Source organism: Nomascus leucogenys, unplaced genomic scaffold, assembly GCF_006542625.1.
Source record: "Nomascus leucogenys isolate Asia unplaced genomic scaffold, Asia_NLE_v1 000684F_127164_qpd_obj, whole genome shotgun sequence".
Taxonomy (NCBI): Eukaryota; Metazoa; Chordata; class Mammalia; order Primates; family Hylobatidae; genus Nomascus; species Nomascus leucogenys.
This window is the reverse complement of record NW_022096382.1, coordinates 54,253-71,283: the sequence shown is the minus strand read 5'-3', so window position 1 is coordinate 71,283 and position 17,031 is coordinate 54,253. Positions and strand designations below refer to the sequence as shown.

The window sequence follows — 17,031 nt, the reverse complement described above, 5'->3', positions numbered from 1 at the left end:
TCTTGCGATAAATAGGCTCTTTCCTCCCTCCCTCCCCCTGCTCTTGGTCCCGCCCCACTCCTGTCTGTGTCCCGTGGCCCATCCTCCACCCAGTGACCAGAGGGGTCTGTTAAAACCCAAGTCAGATCATGACGCTTCCCAGCTAAACCCGCCAGCTCTCCCATTTCACTCAGGGTCAAAGCTAAAGTCCTGACGATCAGGAATGACGTCTCCTGCCTCCTTCCGCTCTGTGCCTCAGCTGCTCGGCCCTGGCCATGCTGACCTCCTTGCTGTTTCTTGAACACAATAGGTCAGTGGTTCTCACCTGGGGGTGACTGCATCCCCCAGGAGTCATTCGGCAAGATCTAGAGACATTTTTGGATGTCACAACCGGTAGGGGGTGCTGCTGGCATCTAGTGGGTAGAGATTGGGGGTCTGCTAAACATCCCACAATGCACACGACAGCCCCCAACAAAGAAGTTTCAGCCCAAAATATCAACCATGCTGAGGTTGAGAAACCCAGGTCCAGGCACTCTCCTGCCCCAGGACCTTTGCTGATGCCATTCCCACCGCCTAGAAGGTTCTTCTCCCAGACCGGGCATGGTGGCTCATGCCTGTAATCCTAGTCCTTTCGGAACTGAGGCAGGTGGATCACTTGAGGTCAGGAGTTGGAGACCAGCCTGACCAACATGCTAAAACCCATCTCTACTAAAAATACAAAAATTAGCTGGGTGTGGTAGCATGTGCCTGTAATCCCAGCTACTCGGGAGGCTGAGGAAGGAGAATTGCTTGAACCTGGAAGGCGGAGGTTGCAGTGAGCCGAGATCATGCCATCGCACTCCAGCCTGTGAGACAGAGCAAGACTCCGTTTCAAAAAAAAAAAAAAAAAAAAAAGACAGCTCTTCTCCCAGACACTCCTTCCTTATGATCTCAGCTTGAATGCCAAGCCTTCCCTCGCTAGACATGCCATCGTACTCTGTCCCCTTGCTCTGGCTTTCCGTTTGGGCCTCACCTCTATTAGCATGTCACCCCAAGAGAGCAGGGCCCTTGTCTGTTTCTTCACCCTATCCCCAATACCTAGAACAAAGCGTGGCCCGTATCTAGTGCTCTATCGATGAAGTGAGTGAATGACAACCAATACCAATACTACCCAGGGCATATTCCTTCCCTTCTTAGGGAGTTTCAGGGCTGGCTGAGATTTTTGGACACAAAGACCAAGCGATAGAGTTGGGGGCTATAGGTGATCATGACCTCGGACTGATACAGGAGGCACAGAAGTGAGCACAGCTGATAGGGCTGAACCTTGGGGCTCCTCTCGGCCAGCCCTCCCTTGGCATCGTCTTGGCCAGCCTGGGAGCACAGGGGTGTCTCCCCCTGATGGGGGAGGCTCAGATGCCCTGGTCCCCATCTGCAGGAGATACTGGTCTATGCTGTGCAGGTCCCCACCTTCAAGAGGTATAGATGCATCCTGGGAACCTCCCCAGCAGAGCCCCAGCCCAGCCTAACCCACCCTCCAGTCCCAGGCTAGAAACCTACACCACCTCTCAGGTGGCAGGTGGCAGGAGCCCCACACATCTTCTCCCTAAAAACATGAGGCTGGTTACCACGGGTGTCGTTCTGTACCTGTGGAGGCAGGGAGGGCTTTCCTGGGACCAGGCGAAGGTGGCACTGTGTATGGTGATGCAATCCTTCCCAGCAGCTGCAGGGCACAAGAGGCCATTTACAGGAGACCCCTGACCTGGCCAGCCTCTGCATCTGAGAGGCCCCCAGGCGCCATCCCCCGCCCCCCCAGGGGCAGAGGCTGCAGGAAGAAATCTCTCCCACTGAACAAATTGTCCTGCTACTCACTGGCTTGTGTGTGACCCTGCAGGGTTCTTGTTCTGTCCGTGTCCCATGGCTATATAATCCAGGGGGAGGCAAACTGTGGCCCAGAGACCAAATCCTGCCTGCTGCCTATTCTTATAAATAAAGTTTTACTGGAACACAGCCACAACCATTCATTTCTATATTTCATGCTTTGAGCAGTTGTGACAGAGACTGTGTGGCCCACAAGCCTAAAATATGCACTATCTGGTCATTTATGGAAAAAGTTAGTGAATTTCTGACATAAATTATCATCAAATCCCAGCCTTCCCAGAGTGAAGGGGCTGTTATTAATTTCACTGTGGCCGGCACAGTGTCTTATGCCTGTAATCCCAGCACTTTGGGAAGCAGACGTGGTAGGATCACTCGAGGTCAGGAGTTTGAGAACAGCCTGGCCAACATGGCAAAACCCTGTCTCTACCTAAAAATACAAAAATTAGCCAGGTGTGGTGCTGGGCGCCTGTAATCACAGCTACTAGAGACTAAGGCAGGAGAATTGCTTGAACCAGGGAGGTGGAGGTTGCAGTGAGCAGAGATCACGCCACTGCACTCCAGCCTGGGTGAAAGAGGGAGACTCTGTCTCAAAATTATTTTGATAATTATTATTATTATTATTTCACTGTGATAACAAATGTAATTAGATTAGTGGTTCTTGATCCTTAACACATAGAATCGCCTGAAAGATTTTCTAAGAATCAAAGCTTTCATGGCTTAGCCCAGATCAATTAAATCCATCCTCACAATTAGCTGCTATGGCGACTGACAGGCCCATTTTGGAGATGGGAACACGGAGGCTCACAGAGATTATCTACTTGTCAGGACCACCCAGCTAGTCAGTGCTGGGGCTGGGATTTGGACCTGGGCAGTTCAATGCCACAGGCTAGGCTTCTTACCACTATGTGGGTGTTTTCCAGGTACACAGTTTGCCCAGGTTCTTCAGTGCAACAAGGGGGAGGGTGTCTTGGCCCGTGGCCTAACAGAAGGATGGGGTGGAGGGGGAAGCCCAGGTAACTTGAGCTTGGTAAGTCTCATCGTGCAATGGTGCTTGAAATGTTGCTGTTTTCTAGCTTGATCAAAATGCTGCCATGCTTATTACCTTGGACTTTCTGCATGAGGACAAGGACCTGGTCTGTTAGAGCAGGAGCCCTCAACCCCCAGGCCACAGACTGGTACCAGTCTGCAGCCTCTCAGGAACTGGGCCATACACATACAGCAGGAGGTGAGTGCAGGGCAGGTAAGCAGAGTGTCATCTGTGTTTACAGCCACTCCCCATCACTCCCATCACCGCCTGAGCTCCGCCTCCTGCCAAATCAGCAGCAGCAATAGATTCTCATAGGAGCACGAACACTTGTGAACTGCGCACATGAGGAATCTGGGTTGTGTGTTCCTTGTGAGAATCTAATGCCTGATGATCTCTGTCTCCCATCACCCCCATTGGGGTCATCAAGTTGCAGGAAAACAAGCTCAGGGCTCCCACTGATTCTACATTATGGTGAGTTGTATAATTATTTCATTATATAGTACAATGTAATAATAATAAAGGGCACAATAAATGGAATGTGTTTGAATCATCCCAAAACCACACACCTCACCCCGGTCCATGGGAAAACTGTCTTCCACAAAACCAGTCCCTGGTGCCAAAAAGCTTGGGGACCACTATGTTAGCTTGTTCCCTGTTGTACACCCAGGATGGTAGAAAGTGGGCGCTCAATGAGTGGTCACTGAACGGCTAGCAGAAAGAACAGCAGCACGGTGCCAGTTTCCAAGTGACAGGCAGATGGCGTGATCTGCACGTGCCATCCATTGCCCGCAGCCCCCACCTCCCCCCAGTGCTGATGCCGGCTTGCCATTTTGGGCCGGGGCGGCCCCCACATCCCCCATCCCTCCCACACCCCTCCTGCCAGACTCAGCACTCACAGCTTCCAGAGGAACTTGAGTCTATGGCACCAGGGTCAACTTCTTCCAGGCAGAGGAAGGCGACCAGACGGTCAAAGGACACCCGGGCCTAGGAAAACCGAAGCCGCAGGTCACCCAGCAAGAAGAGCAAAGAACTCGGGTTTTGGGTGTTGGTGTCACAAGATGTGTGGCAACAGCTTCCTGTCTACCAAGCTCTGTGCATAGGAGGCGTGAGGACAAAGCTTTCTAGTTATGGGAAACGATGCAACCCGAGTGATGACCCTGATGGTGGCGATCTCCCACCTCTGCGCTCCTACAAATCAGTGACACCGGAACAAGCCAGCTGCCATTCTGCAGACAAGATCTGGGAAGAGGATGGTGGCTTTTCCAACAAGGTTATCAAGCCATTATGTGGAACAATTTCAAATGTTGTCCACCTAGGGGCGCTCTCTCCCAGTCACAAACCCATTTTTGGGGAAGAAAGAGACCAGTTGTTAAAATCGAGATTAGGCCACGTGCAGCGGCTCATGCCGGTAATCCCAGCACTCTGGGAAGCCAAGTGCAGGAGGATCACTTGAGGCCAGGAGTTGGAGACCTGGGGAACATAGCGAGACTCTTTGTTTCTACAAAAAAGTAAAAAATTAGCCGGATGTGGTGGGCCATGCCTGTAGTCCCAGCTACTCAGGAGGCTGGGAGGTAGAAGCATCACTTGAGTCCAGGAGTTTGAGAATGCAGTGAGCTGAGATCGTGCCACTGTACTCCAGACTGGGTGACAGAATGAGACCTTGTCTCAACAAATAAACAAATCAATCAATAAATAAACAAATAAGGCGGCCGGGCACGGTGGCTCATGCCTGTAATCCTAGCACTTTGGGAGGCCAAGGCGGGCGTATTACATGAGGCTGGGAGTTCAAGACCAGCCTGGCCAACATGGTGAAACCCTGTCTCTACTAAAAACACAATCAATCAATCAGTCAATCAATAAGACTGGGTGCAGTGGCTCATGTCTATAATCCCAGCACTTTGGGAAGCCAAGGTGGGCAGATCACCTGAGGTCAGCAGTTCAAGACCAGCCTGGCCAACATGGTGAAATCTCATCTCTACTAAAAATACAAAAAAATAAATTAGCTGGGCATGGTTGTGCGTGCCTGTGGTCCCAGCTACTTGGCAGGCTGAGGCAGGAGAATCACTTGAATCTGGGAGGCAGATCTTGCAGTGAGCTGAGATTCCACTACTGCACTCCCGCCTGGGTTACAGAGTGAGACTCCATCTCTAATAAATAAATAAAAATAAAAAATAAGAAACATAGAGATGGCTCAGGTATGCTGCCGTTTCTTGTTTTCATCATGCTGAAAGGACTAGAGATAGCAAAGGAAGAGAAACAAAATTGCTTTGTATAAAAAAGGGAACTGACATGATTGCTCGTGTGTGGAATTGCTGGGCAGATGGATAATGCTCGCCTCTTTTCCAGCTCCACACCATCCGTCTCCCTCCCACCCTGTCTTCCCTCTCCTCTGCAAATGGCAGGCGTAGGGAAGCTGGAGCCAGGTGTAGCCCACGCACTCTCCCAGGATGGCTCCAGCCCTTGCACCCACCTCACCTGGACGAGGGAGTGGATGGAGAAGGGCAGGAAAGCCTGGGCCTTGTTGAGGATGTTTAGAACCGTGAGAGTCACAAAGGCTTTCTCTGCATCCATAGCATTCTTGGCCACCAGAGTGTGGACAGCAAACACCACCAGTGCGACCTGGGGGATGGGGTGGGGGGGGACACATGGGGCAACAGTGAGACACACAAGCATAGATAGGGTAGCCCGGGCAAGCTGTGGTGCCTGCACAGTGCATGTGGCCCACCCGCCATGTCCACATGTGCTTCCCTCCATAGATCCCACTTCCAGTCCTGCTAACACACGTCCTCTCCTCAGTCATAAGCTATGCAAGGCTCTCTCTAAACACACAGCACATTGCTAAAGGCAATGAATGTGCAGCCCCACGAGCCTGGGGAGAACCTGATGCCTCTAGGTTCCAGGCATTGGGGGACGGCAGACTTTTTGATCTTGGTAGCATTGTTGTTGTTCGAGACATGGTGGAACTTGTGATTCTAGGGTCCCTTGGAAGATGACTCTAAAGTTGCAGGCAGGAGCAGCACTTGAGGGCTCTAGGTGTTGGTGTCATCTGTGGTCCTTTTTTTTTCTTTGTTGAGATGAAGTCCTGCTCTGTCACCCAGGCTGGAGTGCAGTGGCATGATCTTGGCTCACTGCAACCTCTGTCTCCCGGGTTCAAGTGATTCTCCTGCCTCAGCCTCCCAAGTAGCTGGGATTACAGGCGCCCGCCACCACAACCGGCTAATTTTTGTATTTTTAGTAGAGACAGGTTTCGCCATGTTGGCCAGGCTGGTCTCGAACTCCTGACCTCGGGTGAGCCACCCACCTCGGCCTCCCAAAGTATTGGGACGACAGGCCTGAGCCACCATGCCCTATGTATCAAAGTTTTTAAAGTTGTGGTTTAGGAAGGTTGTTCTGACAGCAATATGAAATAAATTACAGAATGGCAGGACAAGGATGATGTCCAGTGACAGGGTGGCTACGGACATCTGCTGGCCAGCATCAGGGAAGTCACTCTGACCCAGGATTCTACCTCTGCCGCCCCCCTGCATCTGTACCCTCCTCCCCACATCGGTAGAAGCCTGGAACTCTGAGAGTTCAGCAGACTTTACGGCCACTGCCACCTTTGCTAGAATAATATGCTTAATTAGTTCTTGTAGAAGACAGCAGGGACCCAGAGAGAACAGGATCCAGAATGAGTGGGTTTTGATGGACACGGTGGTAGGATCTGGGGGGCTCCACCTACCTCACCCTGCCCCCACCCCCGCACTCCTTCCCCAGTGCTGCCCAGCATAGAGACGAATGACGTCACCAGAAATGTAGACACTTGGAAGGACACCAGCGACACAGAGAAGAGGAGGCCGGAGGTCTGCAAGGCGCCCAGCTCCTGGCCTCGGATGCCCAGGACTCTGTCCAGAAAGGCTCCCTCCCAGCCATGGAACTTCATGGTCTTCGAGTTCCTGAGGATAGAGCTGGTGAGCCGTGCCCGTGAGTCCTTCTGCCTCATTTGCTCTTCCTGGGATCGGAGGGAAAAAGAGAGATGAAGACAGGGACAGTTGAGAATTCTTCCCTGCACCCCGACAGCCACCCTTCAGCAAATCCCATTCATCTCGCCAAGCTGCGTCCCAAACCTGTCTGCCTCTCAGCATCTCTGACCCTCAGTCCTGGGCCTCCAGTCCCAGGTTGGAAACCTACACCACTTCTCAGGTGGGAGGAGAGCTGACCCTGGGACAATGCGCCCCATGGAGGAAGCCTCTGATGCCCGGAGAACAGAGGCAGCCTGAGCCCGCCTGAGCCCACCTGGGTATGGCACCGTCAGGAAGGCTACCTGGAGGTGGTTGATGCCCGAGCTACGTCTTTTTTTTTTTTTAACTTTTACATTTTTTGTGGAGGTGGGGTCTCGCTATGTTGCCCAGGTTGGCCTCGAGCTCCTGGGCTCAAGTGATCCTCTGCCCTCAGCCTCCTAAAATGCTGGGATTACAGCCTGAGCTACATCTTAAATGACCAGGAAGTGGGTGCTGAGCAGGCAGAGGATAGAGCTGGAGAAGAGGGAGAGGAGGGGCTTGAGACGGGGGTGGGGGTGGGGGCTGGGGGTGCGGGGGTTGGGGGAGGCAGCTAAAACCCAGGCACAGGGAATGGCATGACTCAGGGGACACTCCGTGTGGCCAGAGGAGCGCGTCGGCAGGGTCACTTGGCACTTTACGGTCAGGCAGAGGAATTCAGGGTCTCCTGTGCTTCACACCATGGGGCGGGGGGGGGCATCATCAGAGGGGCAGCTGCCTGGAGAAGGTTTTTCTTTTTGAGACGGAGTCTTGCTCTGTCGCCCAGGCTGGAGTGCAGCGGTGCGATCTCGGCTCACTGTAACCTCTGCCTCCTGGGTTCAAGGGATTCTCCTGCCTCAGCCTCCTGAGTAGCTGGGACTATAGGCACCCGCCACCACGCCTGGCTAATTTTTGTATTTCTTTAGTGGAGACAGGGTTATGCCATGTTGGCCAGGCTGGTTTTGAAATCCTGACCTCAGGTGATCTGCCCGCCTCGGCCTTCCAAAGTGCTGGGATTACAGGCGTGAGCCACTGTGCCCAGCCTACAGTGTTTTAGAGGAGGCCATGCAGGAGGCTGGAGAAACAGCACAGGTGACAGACGGACACTGGGACAGCTGGGCCAAGAGAGGAAATAAGTTCCTTCCATCCATCCCCCATCCCTCCCTCTCTCTTTCCCGCCTTTCCTTCCTTCCCTATGTCCTTTCTTCCTCTCTCCTTCCCTTTCTTCCTTCCCTCTTTCCTTTTCTTTCCTTCCCTCCCTCCCCCCTTTCTTCCTTCTCTCCCTCATTCCTTCTCTTCCTCCCTCAATTCTTTCCTTCCCTCCCTCCCTCCATCCTTCCTCCCCTTTCCTGTCTTTCCTTCCCTCCCTCCTTTTCTCTCCTTCCCCTCCCTCCTTCCTCTCCTCCTTTCCTTCTTCCCTTCCTCTCTCCTTCCCTTCTTCCCTCCCACCTTTCTTCCATAGTTCACAAACACTTACTGAGAACCTTCTGCCTGCCAAGCACTAACTAGATGCCGAGTCTGCCACAGTGAGTGGCCTGTGCTGTTGCAAAGCTTCCGGTTAAGGTGAACAAGGCAATCAATCAACCCCTGCCGGGTGCTTCCTGCAGGGCCCTGTAGGATGTGGGAAGTGCTGTTGGGGGGGGGAAGCAAAAACAAACCCAGGGCAGGCAAAGGAGAGGCTGCTGCTGGGAGGAGAGGGATGGACGTGTGGTTTCCTTGCTGGAGGGTGGTGAGGGAAGCTGCTCTGACTGCAGGGAGGTGACAGAGGGTCTTTGGGAGTGAGGGTGATCCAGGCGGAGGGAACAGCTAAAGGGAAGTCCCGGAGGGATGTGTGAAATCGGGCAGGTTTGAGGATGGGGGATGTGGGGGCGGGAAGGCAGGGAAGGAGGGGAGACAGGTAGAAGGTGAGGTTGGAAGCAATGAGGCCAGCTCAGGGCAGGCCTGGTGGGCCACTGTGGGGTCTTTGGCTCAGTCTGAGGAAAATGGGGCCGCTGTGGGTCTGAGTAGAGGAGGGGTGCAACATATTCGGTTTGCATCGGTCTCCTCTGGCTGGGAGTGGAGAGAGGCTGAGGGCAGAAGCAGAGAGTGAGCCAGGGGGCTTGCTGCTGTGACCTGGGTTAGAGACCATGGGGTTTGGAGAGCCTGTGCTGGGAAGGGTGACATTCTGGATGCATTTTGAAGGTGACGCCAAGCAAATCTGCTGACAGATGGGATGTGAGAGAAAAAGGCATTGAACTGACCCAGGGCCTGTGGCCTGAACACTGGAGGGACGGAGCCACTGTCCATTGAGATGGTGGGGGGAGGGGGTACAGGTCTGCATGATGGGCAGCTCACAGACGACAAGAACAAAGCCAGACCCGTGGGCTCGCACTCAACTCTCCCCTCCCCATCTCCCACCCCAGGACCTGTTGCTTCCTCCCTACTTCCTGCCTGGTCCATCCCTTTCCCAAAAGCCAAACCTGATGGTGGTTCCTCTTCTTGGTAATGAAGAAATTCAGAGGGAGGAGGCTCAGGAAGACAGCGATGGCAGTGAGGGCAGAGGGGCCCAGGAGCTGGGGACAGAAGGGGCAGGATGTCAGGAGATCCCGAGGAGCCCAGCTCTCAGAGGCATGTGAACCAGAGCGACTCCATCTTGAATAGGGGCTGGGTAAAATGAGGCGGAGACCTACTGGGCTGCATTCCCAGACGATTAAGGTATTGTAAGTCACAGGATGAGATAGGAGGTCAGCACAAGATACAGGTCACAAAGACCTTCCTGATAAAACAGCTTGCAGTAAAGAAGGCGGCCAAATCCCACCAAAACCAAGATGGCTACGAGAGTGGCCTCTGGGCATACTCACTGCTGCACTCCCACCAGCACCATGACAGTTTACAAATGCCATGGCAACATCAGGAAGTTACCCTATATGGTCTAAAAAGGAAAGGCATGAATAATCCACCCCTTGTTTATCATATCATCAAGAAATAACCATAAAAATGGGCAACCAGCAGCCCTCTGGGCTGCTCTGTCTATGGAGTGGCCATTCTTTGATATCTTTACTTTCCTAAAAAACTTGCTTTTGGTCGGGCACGGTGGATCATGCCTGTAATCCCAGCACTTTGGGAAGCTGAGGTGGGCGCATCACCTGAGGTCAGGAGTTCGAGACCAGCCTGGCCAACATAGTGAAACACAGTCTTTACTGAAAATATAAAAACTAGCCAGGCGTGGTGGTGGGCACCTGTGATCCCAGCTACTCGAGAGGCTGAGGCAGGTGAATAGCTTGAACCCGGCAGGCAGAGCTTGCAGTGAGCCAGGATCACACTACTGTACTCCAGCCTGGGCGCCAGAGTGAGACTCCATCTCAAAAAACAAACAAACAAACAAAAAAACAAACAAACAAATGCTTGCTTTCACTTTATGGACTCGCCCTGAATTCTTTCTTGCACGAGATCCAAGAACCATCTCTTGGGCTCTGGATCAGGACCCCTTTCCTCTAACACAGCTGCAGATCCCGAAGGTGATCAGACTTGGGTCCTAAGATGGGAATGTCAGGGAATCTGACAAGGGCAGCCACCAGGTCCCAGGGATCTGTGTTCATGGGGGTCTGCTGTGTCAGGAGATGCCTGCTGAAGGTGGGGTCCTTCAATGTCAGGGAGGGGAACGGCCCTCTTACACGATGGGGAGAGAGTTTCAAGACAGATCGTGCACACACACAAGTGGGAATGGGGGGTGTTCCCGGCCACAACGGTGAAGTTGAGACCTATGGAATCAGGACCTGGTTCAAATCCTGACCCCGACACTTTTGAGTGTGGCCTTGGGGCAAGTCACCTCCCTAAGGTGCAATTCCCTTGTCTGCAAAATGGGAATAGAGTTGTTCTCATTTGGCATTTCCTCTTATTGTGCTTATTTTCCTAATCTTCATTTCATCCCTCACGAGGGTTGTCAGATTTAGTAAATCATCATACAGGATGCCCAATTACATTTGAAGATAAAGAATGAGTAAGGTTTTAGTCTAAGTCTCATGCAATATTTGGGACATACACTGAGAAATTCTTCCGTTTGTCTGAAACTCACACTTCACTTGATGTCCTATGTTTTCTCTGGCAACCCTGCTCCCCCACCAACGTGGTGATTTTGGGATAGTTATCTTCCCCTTCTCAGTTTTGGTTTCTATATCTGGAAAATGTGGAAGTAGGAGGTAGAATAAATGATTTTTAAGTTGTTGTGACTTTGAGATTTCTTCATGGGTTATTTGGACCCATTCTCTTGACAAGCCCCACCCCAACTCCAGTCTGTATGCCTCAGTTTCCCCTCTCAGTCCTTAGGAACACTACGTTTATTTATTTATTTTGAGATGGATTCTCGCTCTGTGACCCAGGCTGGAGTGCAGTGTTGCGACCTTGGCTCACTGCAACCTCCGCTTCCCAAGCGATTCTCCTATCTCAGCCTCCTGAGTAGCTGGGATTACAGGCGTGTGTCACTCTGCCTGGCTAATTTTTGTATTTTTAGTAAAGACGGGGTTTCACCATGTTGCCCAGGCTGGTCTTGAACTTCTGGCCTCAAGTGATCCACCCACCTCAGCCTCCCAAAGTGCTGATACTACAGGTTTGAGCCACCCCACCTGGCCTGGGAACAGTATTTTCTCACCTTGGGCCCGTTTGTTTCATTTATGCGGCAATGGCGCCACCTAGTGGCTCAATGGAGAAGTGCCCAGAGGGTAAACACCAGCCCACAGCAGGGCTTGGAAAAACACTCAAAGGAATGTGAGCAGATGAACATATCTGTCTGGGGGAAAAATGGTATCATTAAACCGTAGCAACCTCAATGTCCACTCCTCCTTCACCAAGATCTCACGGTGATGTTAGGAACTGTCTACCAAGAGGCAGGAAAAGTACACAAGCAAAGCAACATGGTGCATTATCTATGGATATCTTGTTGGTCTTTTTTTTTTTTTTTTTTTGGAAGGAGTCTCGCTCTGTCACCCAGGCTGTAGTGCAGTGGTGTGAGCTTGGCTCACTGCAACCTCTGCCTCCCTGGTTCAAGTGATTCTCCTGCCTCAGCCTCCCTAGTAGCTGGGATTACAGGCACATGCCACCATGCCTGGCTACTTTTTATATTTTCAGTAGAGACGGGGTTTTGCCATGTTGGCCAGGCTGGTCTTGAACTCCTGACCTCAAGTGTTCTGCTGGCCTTGACCTCCCAAAGTGCTGGGATTACAGGCGTGAGCCACCGTGCCCCGCCTGGTCTCATCTGATTTTTAGCAACGGTGGGGTCAACCTGATCAATTGCCCTGAATTTTCCCATGTTCTTCCTCTCTCTCTCTCTTTCTTCCTAATGATGACATTTATGTACTGCATATCAAGCCCTGTCTGAGTGCCTTATGTTGTAATTGCTAAGCACCTACCTATTGTTTGCAAGGCCCTGGAATACAAGGTGAAGGCACTGGAAAAGGTCCTGGCCCCTAGCCCTAGCAAAAGCAATCATATGCATGAGCGTTCGAGTTTTTTTTTTAATATTCAACAATTACAATGAAAATGCCACTAACAGTTTTTACAAGGCCAGGCACAGTGGCTCATGCCTGTAATCCCAGCACTTTGGGAGGCTGAGGTGGGCAGATCACCTGAGGCCAGGAGTTCAGGACCAGCCCAACCAACATGGTGAAACCCGGTCTCTACTAAAAATACAAAAATTAGCCAGATGTCGTGGTGCACGCCTGTAATGCCAGTTACTCAGGAGGCTGAGGCTGGAGAATTGCTTGAACCTGGGAGGTGGAGGTTGCAGTGAGCTGAAATCGCACCACTGCACTCAAGTCTGGGCAACAGAGTGAGACTCCGTCTCAAAAAACAAATAAACAAACACTTAGCCAGGGCTCTGTAAACCGTGGCATATAGTATCTATACGGGAGACATATGGATCCCTCCACCTGTTTTCATACAGCCCATGAGCTGCACAAAAATGTTTAATATTTTTTATATTTTTAAATAGTTGAAAAAAATCAGGCCAGGCATAGTGGCTCATGCTTGTAATCCCAGCACTTTGAGAGGCTGAGGTGGGTGGATCACTTGGGGTCAGGAGTTTGAGACCAGCCTGGCCAAAATGGTGAAACCCCGTCTCCACTGAAAATACAAAAATTAGCTGGGAATGGTGGCATGCGCCTGTTATCCCACCTACTCGGGAGGCTGAGGCAGGAGAATTGCTGGAACCCAGGAAGCAGAGGTTGCAGTGAGCCAATATTGCGCCACTGCACTAAAGCCTGGGCAACAGAGTGAGACTCTGTCTCAAAAAAAAAAAAAAAAATCAGAAGGATACTATTTCATGACATATGAAAATGATATGCACTTCCAATGTTAGCATCCATAAATAGAATTTTATTGGAAGAATACCATGCCTGTTTGCTTAATATGGTCTCTGGCCACTTCTGCACTCCAAGGGCAAACGTGAATATTTGCAGGAGAGACGGTATGGCTCCCAGTGTAAAAAATATCTACTGTCTTGTCCTTTATGGGAAAGTAACTAATGATAATATTACAAATACCTACAGAGTACAGCTGTGTGTCTGGCGCCATTTTAAGTGCTTTCTACATACGGGCTCGTTTAATGCCTCAGCACCTCTGGGGCAGGGGTGCTACTGTTAATTATGATCCTCACGTTGGAGACAAGAACAGGAGGCACAGAGAGAGTAGGTTCCTTGCACACGGATTCACAACTGGTAAGTGCTCAAAAGCAGGATTTGAGCCTAGGCACTTCCCGATACAGAGTCTAATTTTATTTTTATTTTTATTTATTTTTTGGAGACAGAGTCTCACACTGTCACCCAGGCTGCAGTGCAGTGGCATGATCTCAGCTCACTGCAACCTCCACCTCCAAGGCTCAAGCGATTCTCCTGCCTCAGCCTCCAGAGTGGCTGGGATTATAGGCACCTGCCACTATGCCCAGCTAATTTTTGTATCTTTTAGTAGAGACGGGGTTTCACCATGTTGGCCAGGCTGGTCTCGAACTCCTGGCCTCAAGTGATCCACCCTCCTCGGCCCCCCAAAGTGCTGAGATTACGCTCGAGCCACCACACCCAGCCCAGAGTCTGATTTTAATTTAAAAAAAGAAAACCCTATACTACAAAGTTAAAGGAATGAAGTTGGAAAGTAAATGTTTTGTTTGTTTTGTTTGGTTGTTTCCTGATGGCTACTTTGTGTTTTTTGAACACTAAATAGCAATTTTTTCCCCCTAAAATGTTCTCCTCTTGTGTTTTGTGGATAGTGGCTGTGGTGGTGCCCCAGGGTTACTGGTAACTTCAAAACATGGTTAACTTGCCTACTGGGTACCCTAATAGCACATGGGGAAGTGACAACGTCATCATCATCATCGTCATCATCATCATTCTACAGAGGAAACTGAGGCCCAGAGAGGGTGAGCTTCCTGCCCAAGGTCAAGTGAAGGTCATCCTTATTGAAGACTTTTCCCATTATATCAGACAATAGTAGGCAAATGGAGACAGGATTGGAGGAGGAAGAGAAGGAGGAGATGGGGGTGGAGGGTGGGGAGAAAAAGGAGGAGAGGAAGAAGAAAGGGAAGAGAAGGAGAGGGAGGGAAGAGAGGGAAGAGAGGGAGGAGGGTAGAGGAGAAGAGGGGAGAAGGCAAGAAGTGGGAGGGAAGATGACACGGAGCAGAAAGGAAGAAGGTGGAGCAGGAGAGAGGAAGAGGAGGAGGAGGGGGAAGGAGGAAAAGGAAGGGGTGCAGGAAGAGGAGGGGGTGCTTGAGTAGTAGGTGGGGGGATGGAGGAGGAGGGAGGGTGCAGGGAGGGGTGCAGGAGGATGGGGGCAGGAGGAGGAGGCTGGTGCAGGGGGAGAGGGGAGGAAGCCTTATAAGCTTCTACACCTGGAATGGAATCCAGGGTGATGGAGGCAGAACAAGGGTAAAACCTTTCATGTGCCTCTCTGACACCAACCCGGTTCTCCCACAGCCTCAAACTTGCCCTAACCCTGGGGTCACAGCAGACCTCTTCCAGCCTTTTGAATACTAAGTCAGGAGGAGGAAGGGTGGGAGGGAGGAGGAGGAAGGGTGGGATGGGGGAGGAGGAGGAAGGGTGGGAGGCGGAGGAGGAGGAAGGGTGGGAGGGGGGAGGAGGAGAGGGAGAAGGAGGGGTGGGGGACTCCGTTCAAATCCCGTCTTCCTCCTCTCGCATACCTGCCAGAGATAGACGAAGCAGACCACGATCCAGACAAGAGGCAGCCACAGCCCGTTGAGGTAGAGGACGCTCTCGGTCAGCCGCTGCACGTCCACGGACACCAAGCTGACCACGTCACCCACCGCACTGGCCTTTCTGGAGCCGCTGGACAGAGCCAGGACCTGGTGGGTGGGTGGAAGGAGAGAAGTAAAGTGGGGAGGCCGGGGCAGAGGGACGCCCCAGTGGCTTCTCCACCCACTGAGCCCCACTTCACGCGTCTGTGAGGTGGGTGAGTAAACTCTCTTAGGCCAACCTCTCAGGGCTCTGAGGATCCACAGAGATGACAAAAATGAAAATCCCCCAAGATCCCTAAAGCACGGGAGGCGTAATAATGTTTAACATGCACGAAAACACCAGATCAACATGGATAATGGTGGTCATCTGCCCAGTGCTCACCATGTCGCAGGTGCTGTGCTAAATGAACAGCCTCATCCTGTCCCCGGTGCTCACAGCTGTGAATGGTACCAAGCAGGCACTACCATATTCATTCCATCTAATGCCAGGCCAGGTGCAGTGGCCCCTGCCTGTAATCCCACCACTCTGGGAGGCTGAGGTGGGAGGATTGCTTGATCCCAGGAGTTTGAGACCAGCCTGGGTGACATAGTAAGACCCAACCTCTACAAAATACTTTTAAAAATTAGCCAGGGGGCCAGGCGCGGTGCCTCACGCCTGTAATCCCAGCACTTTGGGAGGCCGAGGTGGACAGATCACCTGAGGTCAGGAGGTGGAGACCAGCCTGGCCAACATGGGGAAACCCTGTCTCTACCCAAAATACAAAAATTAGCTGGGCATAGTGGCAGGTGCCTGTAATCCCAGCTACTTGGGAGGCTGAGGTGGGAGAATTGCTTGAACCCAGGAGGTGGAGGTTGCAGTGAGCCGAGATCAAGCCATTGCATTCCAGTCTGGGCGACAAGAGCAAAACTCCGTCTTGGGGAAAACAAAAATTAGCCAGGCATGGTTGTGGTGTGCCTATGGTCCAAACTAGCTACTGGGGAGGCTGAGGTGGGAGGATTGCTTGAGTACAGGAGGTTGAGGCTGCAGTGAGCCATGTTGGTGCCACTGCACTCTAGCCTGGGCAACAGAGCAACACCCTGTCTTAAAATAAATGCCATGGATAAAATGCTCTCTATTATTCTCTCACCAAGGAAAACACCATTTCCAATTAAATTAAGACATGTAAGAGACATCTCGATTTTGGAAGTATTAGAGTGAAAAAAAAAATGTGAGACTAGAATCAACGAAATAAACATTTACTAACCCATTCTATGGCTAAAGAAACTGAGGCACAGAGAAGTTGAGCAACTTGCCCAGTCACAGGCCTTGTAAGCTCCTACACAAGGGATGGAATCCAGGATGACGAAGGCATGACAAGGGTGAGACCTTTCTTTTTTTTTTTTTTTTGAGACGGAGTCTCACTCTGTCGCCCAGGCTGGAGTGCAGTGGCGCAATCTCGGCTCACTGCAAGCTCCGCCTCCCGGGTTCACGCCATTCTCCTGCCTCAGCCTCCGAGTAGCTGGGACTACAGGCGCCCGCCACCACGCCCAGCTAATTTTTTGTATTTTTAGTAGAGACGGGGTTTCACCGTGGTCTCGATCTCCTGACCTCGTGATCCGCCCGCCTTGGCCTCCCAAAGTGCTGGGATTACAAGTGTGAGCCACCGTGCCCGGCCAAGGGTGAGACCTTTCCCGTGCTTCTCTGACACCAACCTGATTCTCTGGCAGCCTCACGTCTGCCTTAACCCTGGGGTCACAGTGGACCTCTTCCAGCCTGTTGAATGCCAAATTCCACATGCAGTCCTCTCTGTGACTGTGTGAGGGAGTGAAGAAGTGATCCAGGAATGACCGGGCATCGAAATTCTCCACTTAGCAAGTCTTTGAATAGGGCCCACTGTGTGACTCACACTGAGCTGGGAACTGAAAACACAGCTGTGAACAACAGAGATGAGGCTTGC

The 17,031-nt window shown here is 51.7% G+C and overlaps 1 protein-coding gene across 1 annotated transcript in view; it reads right to left on the bottom strand.

Annotated features, from left to right (window-relative positions):
• The window catches only part of LOC115833905 (multidrug resistance-associated protein 6-like), a 36,605-nt gene that overhangs the window by 7,414 nt on the left and 12,160 nt on the right, over positions 1-17,031 (bottom strand). Inside the window, exons 6-11 of the mRNA XM_030808727.1 lie at positions 15,041-15,202; positions 9,339-9,431; positions 6,651-6,854; positions 5,339-5,482; positions 3,760-3,847; positions 1,603-1,678 (exon numbers count right to left, since the gene is read on the bottom strand). Of these exons, the coding sequence (XP_030664587.1) occupies positions 1,603-1,678; positions 3,760-3,847; positions 5,339-5,482; positions 6,651-6,854; positions 9,339-9,431; positions 15,041-15,202 (767 nt within the window). The remainder of the gene's footprint in view (positions 1-1,602; positions 1,679-3,759; positions 3,848-5,338; positions 5,483-6,650; positions 6,855-9,338; positions 9,432-15,040; positions 15,203-17,031) is intronic.